At 46.4% G+C, this 13,727-nt stretch overlaps 1 protein-coding gene across 3 annotated transcripts in view; it reads right to left on the bottom strand.

The window, feature by feature from the left end:
* LOC139753367 (uncharacterized) overlaps nt 1-13,727 on the bottom strand; it is a 317,027-nt gene that overhangs the window by 114,460 nt on the left and 188,840 nt on the right. For all 3 annotated transcript variants that reach the window (XM_071669760.1, XM_071669762.1, XM_071669761.1), the window contains exon 2: nt 11,918-11,995. In XM_071669760.1, the coding sequence (XP_071525861.1) occupies nt 11,918-11,995 (78 nt within the window). The remainder of the gene's footprint in view (nt 1-11,917; nt 11,996-13,727) is intronic.

Genomic DNA, 13,727 nt, shown 5'->3' with positions numbered 1-13,727 from the left:
AGGAGCAATGACTGTGGTCTTCATCATTTCACTTGAACAGACTAAAGTCGTCAATACAAAGTGTAAAAGAAACAGTCCTGGGACCCCCACAAACTGACCATCAATATCCAAAATGTTTAAAGTTGTAACTAACAGAAATGCTATTAACATGACCTTTCACATTACATCACTGAAACTCTGGGGGAGAGATTAGATATTATGTGATGCTTGGCTGAGTTGGAATATGTCTATCATGTCTTATATACACACTACACTACCATCCGTCAAGTTACACCTTCGTCATCAGGAAGGACCGGGAAGATCCTTTCCTCCTGTTCCTTACAGGAATTGTAAATCAAACTATGTCCTCCCTCATAGAGAAGTTAACACCTGGTGAATTCTCCCCCTGTGCACTCTTGGCTCCAACGGCTAACACTACTAGTGGATGTGGTGGCGGTGGTAGTGGTGGCAGAACCTATGAGAGTAATGCACGGATCCCCATATCAAGTACCAGATTAAAGATACTTGGGTTTGGGTTATCCTTCCCCCACTAGGAAGTGGCTGGATTAAGATGAGCCACCAGAACCCTCTGGTTGAATGGACGAGGAGGAGTCAACTAGTGTGATTCAAAGTCAACACTGCAGAATCCCATGAGATCGATCATCACCAAACTGATGGTATCCATCTCATTCACAGTGAGGTCCATCCGTTGTTCAGGGCAGAGGCTACAGCGTAAACATTGTATGGAGGCCTTCAATGATGGCTGTTCCCTCACATGATGACACAGACAGAGTATTTGCTCTGTAAACCTTCTTGTAATGTCTGCCATCCTGACTGTGCAGATGGACCTCACTCACGTGCTTATCCAAAGCGTGGAAATGTCCAGCCCCATCTTGATCTTAAGTTCTTTTATGATTGGTTAACTTGTTCTGTTACGGTCTCGCAATTCTGTAATATCTGTTATACCTAATCTCTGTATTTTCCACAAAATGGCTGCCTCAATAAAAGAAATCGTTTTTCATATACTTAAAGATGAAGTTAAACATGCTTCTTATAAACTCTGATACTGAGTCAGATCTAAACATTCATGAACTCATTCAAGGCGAGTTTTGTTGGAATTAAATCAAATGTTGAGAAATCAGTTATTCTCAGAAAGGTGAAAGTATTAGCATGAAATACATTACCTTTTTACATTCCAAAAGTACGCATATGATGGGTGACTGTTAGCAGTTAGGCAACTAGTAGTGAGAGGAGTGTGGAAAAGAGGCGAGTACTTTGGAAAGAACTGAGTGAGTGCGCCAGTAATTTTGTTGCTGGAGCGTGAAACCTTAATTTGATAATGACACCGTAAATGCAAGAATTATAGAGGGTTATTGATATCTCTGCCACGTTGGTCATCAGGAACAATCAAGTCCTCACCATTCTTCATGTAAATCATGGTGATGGAGGAGTCCTGGCTACGTCATCCCTCACATCAGATGTAGCAAGTATGGTTGGTTGAGCAAGATCTAACTAACATAGTTCCTGTGGAATTATTGAGTACGTTCTGCTCTCTCACTCTAGTTATTCCATCTTTACAGTGAAACTTTTACCTTGAAGTGTAAGATAATCTTATGATAGCAGGAACAAGCTGCCATGTTATGTAGAATGCGTCTCAGATTTTCTGTATCTAAGATTCCAAGTAATTTTTTGCTTCCTTACTTCAAGAAACATGACTGTATAATGAAGACTCAACTTTGAATATTTGATTAAATCTCGTAAATATCTCACACGTCGATAGATCGATAGATGTAATTCATGTCTTTCCTCATCACAGACGTGTCAGATCACCCAACATCCACAAGTATTGACTTACGTGATGTTTAGTAACGTGCCATGTCTACTGTTGTACTGAGTTGTACACAAGTGTGTCCAGTTATACTGACCAATGTAATCTATCACATCTATTTATACCTTCTCACTTCAGTGTCTAAATATCGTATATTCTCGATCACTGTCGTAGATTATGTAGAGTTAGTCGAGATGTTTGACCACGCTCACGTGATGAGAGGGAACCAAGCAGTCAATTGCTTGATCAGCCTGACAGCAGTTAGCGAGCCGTAGAGAACACCAGAGGAAGCCTCATGCTCGACCTGTTGGAGTCAAGATGAAGAAATATTTCCTCAGTTCCCTCTTTCGCTCTTCCCTTCTTCCCTGCGAGGACGTATGTCTCCTCCTTCTCCTCCTCCCCCTACCTCCTCCTCCTCCTCTGTATCCTACTCCAAGAGCTTCGCCTCCCTCAAGTGGCCGGGTCAAAACCCAGCCACTCGGAAAGGATATGTTCCAGACGTGTTGCTGTGTGTGTGTGTGTGTGTGTGTGTGTGTGTGTGTGTGTGTGTATGTGTGTGTGTGTGTGTATGTGTGTGTGTAGGAGGAGGAGGCAGTACGGAGAGGTGTACCCGTGGACGTCTCGAGTGTGTAGAGGGGCAGTGTCGTGCGTCACCCACAGTACCCCTGTAACATCACGAGTGAAAACATGATTCCCCAGACAGTCGTGGCTCCAACATATTTTTGCCATAAAGAATCCCTCCACTTTAGATTTACGATAAAAAAAAAATCAGCCAAAGTGCTGGAACACACACACACACACACACACACACACACACACACACACACACACACACACACACACACACACACAGGTCTTGCGGGGCGATCACCGCCTCACCTGCCAGCCGCTGGTGACAGCCTGGCGCCAGTGTTGCCTGCTCCACACCCCTCACCTCCTCCCCACCATCCTCCCGTAATTGAAAATAAGTGCATTTCTCAACGGTGACCCTGGAGGCAATGCATGTAAGGCCGTAAACCTTACGTGTACTGCTGTGCCTGACAACGTTATCGCCCCAGGGGCGTGGCGCGCAAGACAAGGGGAGAGGGGAGGGAGGTAGATCTTTCAGTACTGTGTAAATAACCAGTAGATCTACACAAGTGTACGTGTGTTGGCGGGAAAACATCAGCAGAGTCGTAGCTAAACGTCAGTGTTCGAGGCTTACAGTGTAGCGCCCTCCTGTGAGGCCACTGGTTCTGTGGGTGTAAACTGTTCCTTCTTGAGGATTTCTCGGGTCATCCCTTGTACCTACCTACCTGCCACCGTCTCGTGTCCATGTATCGCGTCTACCGCACCCTCCACCTACCCCGAGCTGCGTGTGTACCCATCACCCACACCGCACGAACGCCTCACACACCACGTCCCTGTACAAGATGTAGTACACCTCTCCTCCTCCTGTACGGTCAGTCTTTGCCCCTCACAGACTTGATCCTGCCCTCACAACTCGGGTTTGTCAGTGAGGTATGATTAACATCTCTCTGAGGTTCGCTAATGAGGTTTGATCAGTAGTGTCTCTTCAGACTCTCTTTTTTTTTTTCCTAATTAGTCTTGATGACCGGGTCGTTCAGAAGTTCGTGAACGAGGTATGAGTACCGTGTTTCGCTGAAGTTTTCCTCCTCTCATTGTAAAGTTGCCAGAAGTTTCGACGTGCGTTCCTGAGGTTTGTATGCGGCTAGAATTCGCTGATCATGTGAGGTTTCCCCGACGGTGTGAGTGAGGTTTGAATGAGGTTTTCCCCGAAGGTGTGAGTGAGGTTTAGCGCGTGTTAAAAAGGCTTACGTATGGTGTCCTGGTGGGGTGCACTTATCAGGTCTTGGTATCTGTTTGTATAATTAACTACTTGTACTGTAGAGGGAGGGAGTTCTAGCTAGACTCATGGGGCGCCCCCATCTCGTAAACTTGGTCTACTATCATACATTTGTTTTAACCCTCTGTAAGCAGTCCGTATTTACTGTGTCGTAATGCATTCTGTTCCATTCGTCCATTTCTCTTATACTGTAAAAGTACTTCTTTATGTCTTTCCTAACGAGCTTCTTGCTTAATGTCAAGATGTTATGTCCTCAGCTTGTTGTTCTACATCTGCATCTTTCCTAAGAACTGTTCACTATTGACGTCATCAGACTAGTTTCAAAACTTAAAGGTTGAGATCAATTCAGCCTTTGCTCTTCTCTTTTCCTTGGTGGGCAAATCACGGGATTTTACCTCACTTATTCCTGGTACCATCTTTGTTGTCGTCCTCTGGACCTTCTCTAATAGTTCTTTGTATTTCTTTAAGTGCGGTGACCAAACTTGAAAAGCACATTTTTTGTCTTTCTTTCTTTTTGGCATGATGTATAATGTGAACAGTTGGTTGATTATTTCGTTTTCCATGTACTTGATTGCTATTCTAACATTTCCCAGCAAACAGTTTGTCTCGTATAGTCTCCCAGTGTGGAACTCTGGCAGCAGGTTAGGGACGATATCTGCTTCCTAGTTCTTCTCATACATATACTCCTGCAGCTTAGTTCCTGGTACATGATATTCGTATTAAGCCCTTCTTACACAGTCCAGTCCTCATTAAACTTTGCGTTTCTTCGGGGTGAATTTCCTCATCCATCAATCAGACCAACGTTGGAGTCAGTGTAGATACCCTTGTAAGGTAAAGCAATCCTTATCTCACTTTAACTTCCCTCCTAACCTTGTCATCATGAGTATTAATATTTAGGTACGAGTCCCGACCTTCTGTAAAGACATTTACATCGATCAAAAAGAGCAAAGGCTCCAGGGACAAGCCTTGTGGCATGCTGCTAGTAACCCCAACCCATTTCGAGAAGGTTCCTCCGACACACATCCTCGGCTTCCTTCCACTACGGTAATTTTCTCTCCGTGGAAGGAGTGTTTCCCTTGTCCCTGCCTGATGATCATGCTTCGTCATCAGCCTCGTAGGTCGTACAGGTCAAAGACTTTGTGGCAGTCCAGACACACAGTATCCATCCATCGTTCTCCCTTGCCCAGGATAAAGGTTTTTTCCTCTGAGAGCTTTGTCATGCAGGACCGTCCCCTGAACCCGTGTTTTCCTTACCTTAGGTAGTTTCTCCTTTGCAAGTTGTCGATAATTTGCTTTCTGATTATCAAACCCCGACATTTTTCAGACCACACTCATCAGCGTGACCTGTCTGTAGGTCAGGCCTCTTCCCTTCCTCTAGGACTTGACCTTCCTCTAACAACACCTTCACGTCGCCTGTCACGTGCATCTACACAGTTCTTCAGCACGTATGGAGAAACGTCTTCAGGACCATGAGCCTTTTATGGGTCACGCCCTCGAACAGCCTATGTCTTATATCGATGTTTCACAGCTTCCCGAGACCTCCTCCCCATTTCTTCTCACTGATGCTGGGGGTCATACTGTCGTCCACTGTGAAAACCCTTGCGAACTTGAACTTGTCATCCATCTCCTTGCATCATCCTTACGTCATTCTCTTCAACTGTTTCCTCCGAGTCTCTTAGCCAGATTAGCTGATCTTCAACTGACAATTCATTCCTGATGCCTTTGTGTAAGCGTTGGATTATCCTCTGACTTGTCCAAAATACTATCTTCAAATGCTCTCTCTTCCACCCTTCCTACCCTGATATACTCGTCCCGTGCTCTCTTATACCTTCCAAATCGTGGCTGGCTGTAGTGCCTTCTGTATCTCCTCCACAGTACATTCTGTGTTTGCAGTTTAAGGTACCCGTGTTTCTACTCCTTCCCAATAGATTTCACAGAATCCTTCATACCCATTATCTGTATCACAGTACTCCAGGTCCTAATTCATGTTCCCAGAGAAGTTCTTCAGTTCTGTGAGAGTTCTAAGATCATATCTCCTCTTCGAGTCTGGTCTCATCTCTGTTCTTTTCTCATCCTCACTTACCATATGGTCAAACTCAAGCATGACATGATCTCTTTTCCTAACTGGTGTATCATATCTAATGTTCTTAATTTCCCTACTACTATGTGTAAAGGTACGATCCCATAGTGATGTTGTATCAGTCCCTTTGAGTCTCCTGTGCTCAATGATATGTTGATACAGAAATTTTTCCTGTCTGCACTCGAGGAACTTGTGTCTCCACGACTCTCTCTCTCTCTCTCTCTCTCTCTCTCTCTCTCTCTCTCTCTCTCTCTCTCTCTCTCTCTCTCTATCTATCTATCTATCTACAAGATTCTATATCCTCTTAGTCTTTCTTCGTTATTGTAAGTCCACCGTTAGTAGACCTTTACCATCTCTGAGAGTACAGGTTCCACTGCATCAAGCACATTCCTGATCGTACCTTTGTAATTGTTTTCGTATATTTGTTTTGGTTCTTTAACATGCTTTGGAGGACTATAAATCAACACCACTGCAGTTTTTTCCGACAATTCTCCTTCCCATTATACGCTGTTTGAGTGGGTCATCTGCCAATATTACCAGAAACTTCAGGTTCCCCCCTTATTACGAGGGACGCTACCCATCCTCCCTCGTCTTTTCTTTCCTTCCATCCTATGACGTATCTCTTAGGACAGATCTTACACCTTTAGTAGGTTTTGTCTCCACCACTTTAACAGCATCTGGTTAGTTTTCCTAATTTGGTCTATTTAATACCAAGACACCTGCATTAGCATACATTATTTTCAGTGTGACATTCCACCACCTGACATTTTTTTACCTCACTGAGGTACTAGCGAGGCTGTTCTACTCTCTACCCTCCATTGTTTTTCGTATCTTGGAAATTGCATTTGTCATGTTTGTCGCCGCCAGTAGTATTTTAATCATCAATTCTTCCTTCGAAATCCTTTCCTCTTTGACTGGAATATGTCTCCTTCCAGTCCAGAAATCATCAATGACATCCACAGATGAAGACCACCTCACTGATCTTTTTTTTTTCCCTCTCTCTTCCGCCTTTCATTCCACGTGCCTTCTTTCCCCTGGTTACATACATAGTTGTGGATCCCTCTCATTTGACTTCATTTTCTTGTCGTACCCTTTCATTATATATCTCATTTCCTCAGATTCCTCTCCCATCTGACCACACTCTCTCTATGTGATCTTTGATTTCATACCTCGACTTATGGATGTCTTCGTCGAACCGTTATAACTAGTTATTGATCCAGTTCCTCTTCTTCTTGCAAATCATTTTCTTATTTCTATGAATCCAGAATATTCATCCTTATACACTCCTCACATCCACCTCCAGACCAAGTTACAACGGTATGGTCGTGGTAGTTTACCTCACCATTTCTGATTCAAAACTGCAGCCTAGCTTGGCTCTGGGTTGGTGCCACATGTACCCAGTTCTTAGTTTCATCGTAAAAGTCATGAATACCTTCATGTAAGATTTCCAAAAAAATGTCGTTTACTTTTATATGTTCACACCTGAAAGCTCATTTACCAAAAATAACTTGTCAGAATAAAGGCATCTGTAAGTAGCTTAGCAGAAATGTTATAGTTAGAGTAGTTAACTGCCCATTATATTAGGAATAAAGATTTCCTTTATTTTCATTCCTTAAACTCTTCCGTAGATTCGTTATTTCATATCATTCCTAACTCAATCTCATTTACTTACAGTATTCCTTACTGACAACGTTTACAAGATGACCACGACAAATTTCGTCCTACTCTACAGGGCCAGTGTAATCAAGTCGGTCCGGTTGCACTAGGCTTCTAACAGAGAGTGAGTGTCCTCACCACACCTCACCCTTACTATGGTTAAATGATACGTTTAAGAAATACTACATTCATTGGACCCTCTGGCGCCTCTCCCCTGACTACAGTTACCTAATGTACTTGTAGTGTATAGGTGGGAAGAGAGTTCTGGTACACTCGTTGGGTTCCCATGCCTTCATCTGCTAATCCTTCATTATAACGTTCGCACTAACGTACGTTGTCGACGTTCGCAGTCTCGTGACTCGGTTGATTTGAATCATCCAGTCGTATGATGCGACACTCTCTTGCTTGATGCCATGCAGTGTCCCGAGATTGCTCCATCCGTGCATCTTTCCATGAAGTGTTCAGTCGACGTTATCACGCTGCTGATGGAGGGCATCGCTGCTTTCCAGGACCTCCTCCTCCTCCACCATTCCATCTCACTGGCTGCCTTCCAGTGAGATGACGGTGTTGTCTTCCAGTGTTAAAAGTATTTTGTACTTGTCGTTTACTTCGTCGTATATCCTTCCCTAAGAATCCCTCAGCCTCATTAAATGCTTTTGAATCGACAATTTACTCCTGATTATTATTATTTTTTTGTTCTAAAGTTTAGGATTATCTCTTGCCGTGCCTAATACCCAGCAGTTATGTTTGATAACTGCAAATGAATTTACTTGCCAATTACAACCAATGGCCATTAACCCTGTAAGTGAGGTTCGCCTTAGTGGCTGAAGGGAAATGAGATTCATCTGACCTGTGGGATTTGTGGGTCGTATGTAAATGGTTGTGCGAAGACGCGTGTGGGGAACATGACCTACTCTCTGTCAGGCCGGCCGATCATTTACAAGTCTAATTTGCTGTGTCTGAGTTGTGGTGTTGATGGCTATGTGTGTGTGTGTGTGTGTGTGTGTGTGTGTGTGTGTGTGTGTGTGTGTGGAGGGGGGGGGGGTTGGTGAGGGCGGGATTGATATGTGAGGTTCTCCTCTCGTGTATGCACGGGGGGTGGGGGTGGGGGGTTCATATACGAATGGGGTTTGATGATCATATTGAGGCTAGGTTGGTATTATTGGTAAACATAACGTTGCTTACCAAGGCCGAGTATGGTCAGCGTGGGGGTTGGAGTTGAGGTTAGCATGGGGGGTTGAGGTTGAGGTTAGCATGGGGGTTGAGGCTGAGGTTAGCATGGGGGGTTGAGGTTGAGGTTAGCGTGGAGGTTGAGGTTAAGGTAAGCATGGGAGTTGAGGTTGAGGTTAGCATGGAAGTTGAGGTTGAGGTTAGCATGGGGGGTTGAGGTTGAGGTTAGCATAGGGGGTTGAGGCTGAGGTTAGCATGGGGGGTTGAGGTTAGCGTGGAGGTTGAGGTTAAGGTAAGCATGGGAGTTGAGGTTGAGGTTAGCATGGAAGTTGAGGTTGAGGTTAGCATGGGGGGTTGAGGTTGAGGTTAGCATAGGGGGTTGAGGCTGAGGTTAGCATAGGGGTTGAAATTGAGGTTAGCTTGGGGGTTGAGGTTAGCATGGGAGTTGAGGTTTAAGTTAGCATGGGGAGTTGAGGTTAGCATGGGGGGTTGAGGTTGAGGTTAGCATGGGAGTTGAGGTTGAGGTTAGCATGTGGGTTGAGGTTGAGGTTAGCATGGGAGTTGAGGTTTAAGTTAGCATGGGTAGTTGAGGTTAGCATGGGAGTTGAGGTTGAGGTTAGCATGGGAGTTGAGGTTGAGGTTAGCATGGGGGTTGAAATTGAGGTTAGCTTGGGGGTTGAGGTTAGCATGGGGGTTGAGGTTAGCATGGGAGTTGAGGTTTAGGTTAGCATGGGAGTTGAGGTTGAGGTTAGCATGGGGAGTTGAGGTTGAGGTTAGCATGGGGGTTGAGAGTGAGGTTAGCATGGGAGTTGAGGTTGAGGTTAGCATGGGGAGTTGAGGTTGAGGTTAGCATGGGGGTTGAGGTTGAGGTTAGCATGTGGGTTGAGGTTAGCATGGGGGGTTGAGGTTGAGGTTAGCGTGGAGGTTGAGGTTAAGGTAAGCATGGGAGTTGAGGTTGAGGTTAGCATGGAAGTTGAGGTTGAGGTTAGCATGGGGGGTTGAGGTTGAGGTTAGCATAGGGGGTTGAGGCTGAGGTTAGCATAGGGGTTGAAATTGAGGTTAGCTTGGGGGTTGAGGTTAGCATGGGAGTTGAGGTTTAAGTTAGCATGGGGAGTTGAGGTTAGCATGGGGGGTTGAGGTTGAGGTTAGCATGGGAGTTGAGGTTGAGGTTAGCATGTGGGTTGAGGTTGAGGTTAGCATGGGAGTTGAGGTTTAAGTTAGCATGGGTAGTTGAGGTTAGCATGGGAGTTGAGGTTGAGGTTAGCATGGGAGTTGAGGTTGAGGTTAGCATGGGGGTTGAAATTGAGGTTAGCTTGGGGGTTGAGGTTAGCATGGGGGTTGAGGTTAGCATGGGAGTTGAGGTTGAGGTTAGCATGGGGAGTTGAGGTTGAGGTTAGCATGGGGAGTTGAGGTTGAGGTTAGCATGGGGGTTGAGGTTGAGGTTAGCATGTGGGTTGAGGTTAGCATGGGGGTTGAGGTTTAAGTTAGCATGGGAGCTGAGGTTGAGGTTAGCATGGGGAGTTGAGGTTGAGGTTAGCATGGGGAGTTGAGGTTGAGGTTAGCATGGGGGGTTGAGGTTAGCATGGAGGTTGAGATTTAGGTTAGCACAGGGGGTTGAGGTTAGCATGGGGGTTGAGGTTAGCATGGGAGTTGAGGTTTAGGTTAGCATGGGAGTTGAGGTTGAGGTTAGCATGGGGAGTTGAGGTTGAGGTTAGCATGGGGGTTGAGAGTGAGGTTAGCATGGGAGTTGAGGTTGAGGTTAGCATGGGGAGTTGAGGTTGAGGTTAGCATGGGGGTTGAGGTTGAGGTTAGCATGTGGGTTGAGGTTAGCATGGGGGTTGAGGTTTAAGTTAGCATGGGAGCTGAGGTTGAGGTTAGCATGGGGAGTTGAGGTTGAGGTTAGCATGGGGAGTTGAGGTTGAGGTTAGCATGGGGGGTTGAGGTTAGCATGGAGGTTGAGATTTAGGTTAGCACAGGGGGTTGAGGTTGAGGTTAGCATGGGGGGTTGAGGTTGAGGTTAGCATGGGAGTTGAGGTTGAGGTTAGCATGGAAGTTGAGGTTGAGGTTAGCACAGGGGGTTGAGGTTGAGGTTAGCATGGGGGGTTGAGGTTGAGGTTAGCATGGGAGTTGAGGTTGAGGTTAGCATGGGGAGTTGAGGTTGAGGTTAGCATGGGAGGTTGAAATTGAGGTTACCATGGAGGGTTGAGGTTGAGGTTAGCATGGGAAGTTGATGTTAGCATGGGGGTTGAGGGTGAGGTTAGCATGGGAGTTGAGGTTGAGGTTAGCATGGGGGTTGAGGTTAAGGTTAGCATGGGGGGTTGAGGTTGAGGTTAGCATTGGGAGTTGAGGTTGAGGTTAGCATGGGGGTTGAAGTTGAGGTTAGCATGGGGGTTGAGGGTGAGGTTAGTATGGGAGTTGAAGTTGAGGTTAGCATGGGGAGTTGAGGTTGAGGTTAGCATGGGGTTTGAAGTTGAGGTTAGCATGGGGGTTGAGGTTGAGGTTAGCATGGGGGGTTGAAGTTGAAGTTAGTATAGGGGTTGAGGTTAGCATGAGGGGTTCAGGTTAGCATGGGGGGTTGAGGTTAGCATGGGAGTTGAGTTTGAGATTAGCATGGAGGGTTGAAGTTGAGGTTAGCATGTGAAGTTGAGGTTGAGGTTAGCATGGGGAGTTGAGGGTGAGGTTAGCATGAGAGGTTGAGGCTAGGGTCAGCATGAGGGGTTGAGGCTGGGGTTAGCAGGGGGTAAGGGGTTGAGGCTGGGGTCAACAGAGGGGTAGGGGGTTGAGGCTGGGGTCAACAGGGGGGTAGGGGGTTGAGGCTGGGGTCAACAGGGGGGTAGGGGGTTGAGGCTGGGGTCAACAGGGGGGTAGGGGGTTGAGGCTGGGGTCAACAGGGGGGTAGGGGGTTGAGGCTGGGGTCAACAGGGGGGTAGGGGGTTGAGGCTGGGGTCAACAGGGGGGTAGGGGGTTGAGGCTGGGGTCAACAGGGGGGTAGGGGGTTGAGGCTGGGGTCAACAGGGGGGTAGGGGGTTGAGGCTGGGGTCAACAGGGGGGTAGGGGGTTGAGGCTGGGGTCAACAGGGGGGTAGGGGGTTGAGGCTGGGGTCAACAGGGGGGTAGGGGGTTGAGGCTGGGGTCAGCAGGGGGGTAGGGGGTTGAGGCTGGGGTCAGCAGGGGGGTAGGGGGTTGAGGCTGGGGTCAACAGGGGGGTAGGGGGTTGAGGCTGGGGTCAGCAGGGGGGTAGGGGGTTGAGGCTGGGGTCAGCAGGGGGGTAGGGGGTTGAGGCTGGGGTCAGCAGGGGGGTAGGGGGTTGAGGCTGGGGTCAGCAGGGGGGTAGGGGGTTGAGGCTGGGGTTCACTTACCGTGAGGAGAAAATTCAGGTTTTCGACGTAGTTCCTCTCTGTGTCGTGCAGTTCTCCCACCACATGCGCCCGGGTATCCTGGCAGGGAGGACACGCGGTCAGTAATGATGATAAATGATAATTATAATGATAATAATAATAATAATAATAATAATAATAATGATAATAATGATAAGTTATAGTTATATAGATAATAAGTAATGTACGACTACTACTACTACTACTACTACTACTACTACTAATAATAATAATAATAATAATAATAATAATAATAGTAATAATGATAATAATAATAATAATAATAATAATAATAATGTGTTCTCTAAGATTTTGGTACGTGCGTTCATATGTTCTTATGAGACGACGTCCACAGTTTGCATCATCCCCTACATCATGCAGGGAAAACTGACATCAACACTGATAGTTTACATCCAGCTACTGAAGTAATGGTGAGTGAGGTGGTATAGTTAAGGTGTGGTGTTTCCCTCCTGCATCTGGGAGGCAACACCTGGTGTGCCTGGCCAATGTGGCTACCGTGGAGGGTGTGTTGCAGTAGGCAACACCTGGTGTGCCTGGTCAGTGTTGGGAGAGGCAACACCTGGTGTGCCTGGCCAGTGTTGCGACCATGAACGGTGTGTTGCAGCAAGCAACACCTGCTGTGCCTGGCCAGTGTTGCTGGAGGCAACAGGTGGTTAGCCAACACTGCCTCACCAAACAATACACAGACCTTTACGTTGTTGAGTGAATGTGTGTGTGTGTGTGTGTGTGTGTGTGTGTGTGTATGTGTGTGTGTGTGTGTGTACAAGTTCGGGTTTGAAGAGTATCTTGGCAGCTGGTGTAACTACCTCCCAGAATAACCCTACATACTGGTTCATGTATTACTCTCAGTCTGTCACTATGATCATGAGTGAACCCTGGTTCCATACAGGGAACCGCATGATTCAGTCTACTCTCATGTATTATCTACACACTATAAGCAGTGTCTCTCTCGTGAACATCAACTGTCTACCCCAACTAATTATATGATCAATATCATGATCAACACCAGCTGAAGAAACAACACAAGAGGAGGTGCTGGTGTCTGTGGTGCGCCAGATAAACACAACCTCACATTTCTGAAGGTCTGGTCATCATGTATGGTCCAGCCTTACCCTTAGGGCGTCTTTTACATTCCAGCTGCCCCTGGGAATACGTCTGGTGACACTTGCAGCAGCAACATCAACAAATTCAGTACAGAAAGACACTCTCCTGTACAGGTCGGTGATCAAGGCTCGATAAATAACCGGTGGGTCAGGTCGAGTGCCTTGCGGTACTCCACAAGTGATTTAATGCCCGACTGATGATACCTTCTAGTAATTGATCCTTTGAGGGAGATGTGACAGGAATCTTAGAATGAAGGAGAGAGGCAATGGACGACAACCCCACTACAGCTCACGTAGAGAATGAATAATATCAACTTATTTAAGTGACTTCTTCTTTAACTCGTACACTAACGCGAGTATAACAGCCACTCGTGAATGTCCCCGAAGAATTTGGATCCAGAATATATTAAAATCAATACATTTTTGAACATCGTTTCAGACAACAGTACAGGAAGATGTCATCCGAAGATCTGCTGTAACATCTGCCTCCCCTTTAGCTAAGACAGGCTCCAATTTTAGACCAAAGCTGCGTTAATGACACTGGTCTGAGTCCACTAGCCTCAGCTGCTGTGGGTGTTTTTTAAGGTAGGAGTGTTATGGTGGCTTCTTTCCACACGTGGGGGAAATGCTTGAGGCTAAGCCCCTGAGCAGGACTGTGTGACCCTATA

This window comes from Panulirus ornatus, chromosome 14 (assembly GCF_036320965.1).
Source record: "Panulirus ornatus isolate Po-2019 chromosome 14, ASM3632096v1, whole genome shotgun sequence".
Lineage (NCBI taxonomy): Eukaryota > Metazoa > Arthropoda > Malacostraca > Decapoda > Palinuridae > Panulirus > Panulirus ornatus.
This window is presented reverse-complemented; position numbering and strand designations above follow the sequence as displayed.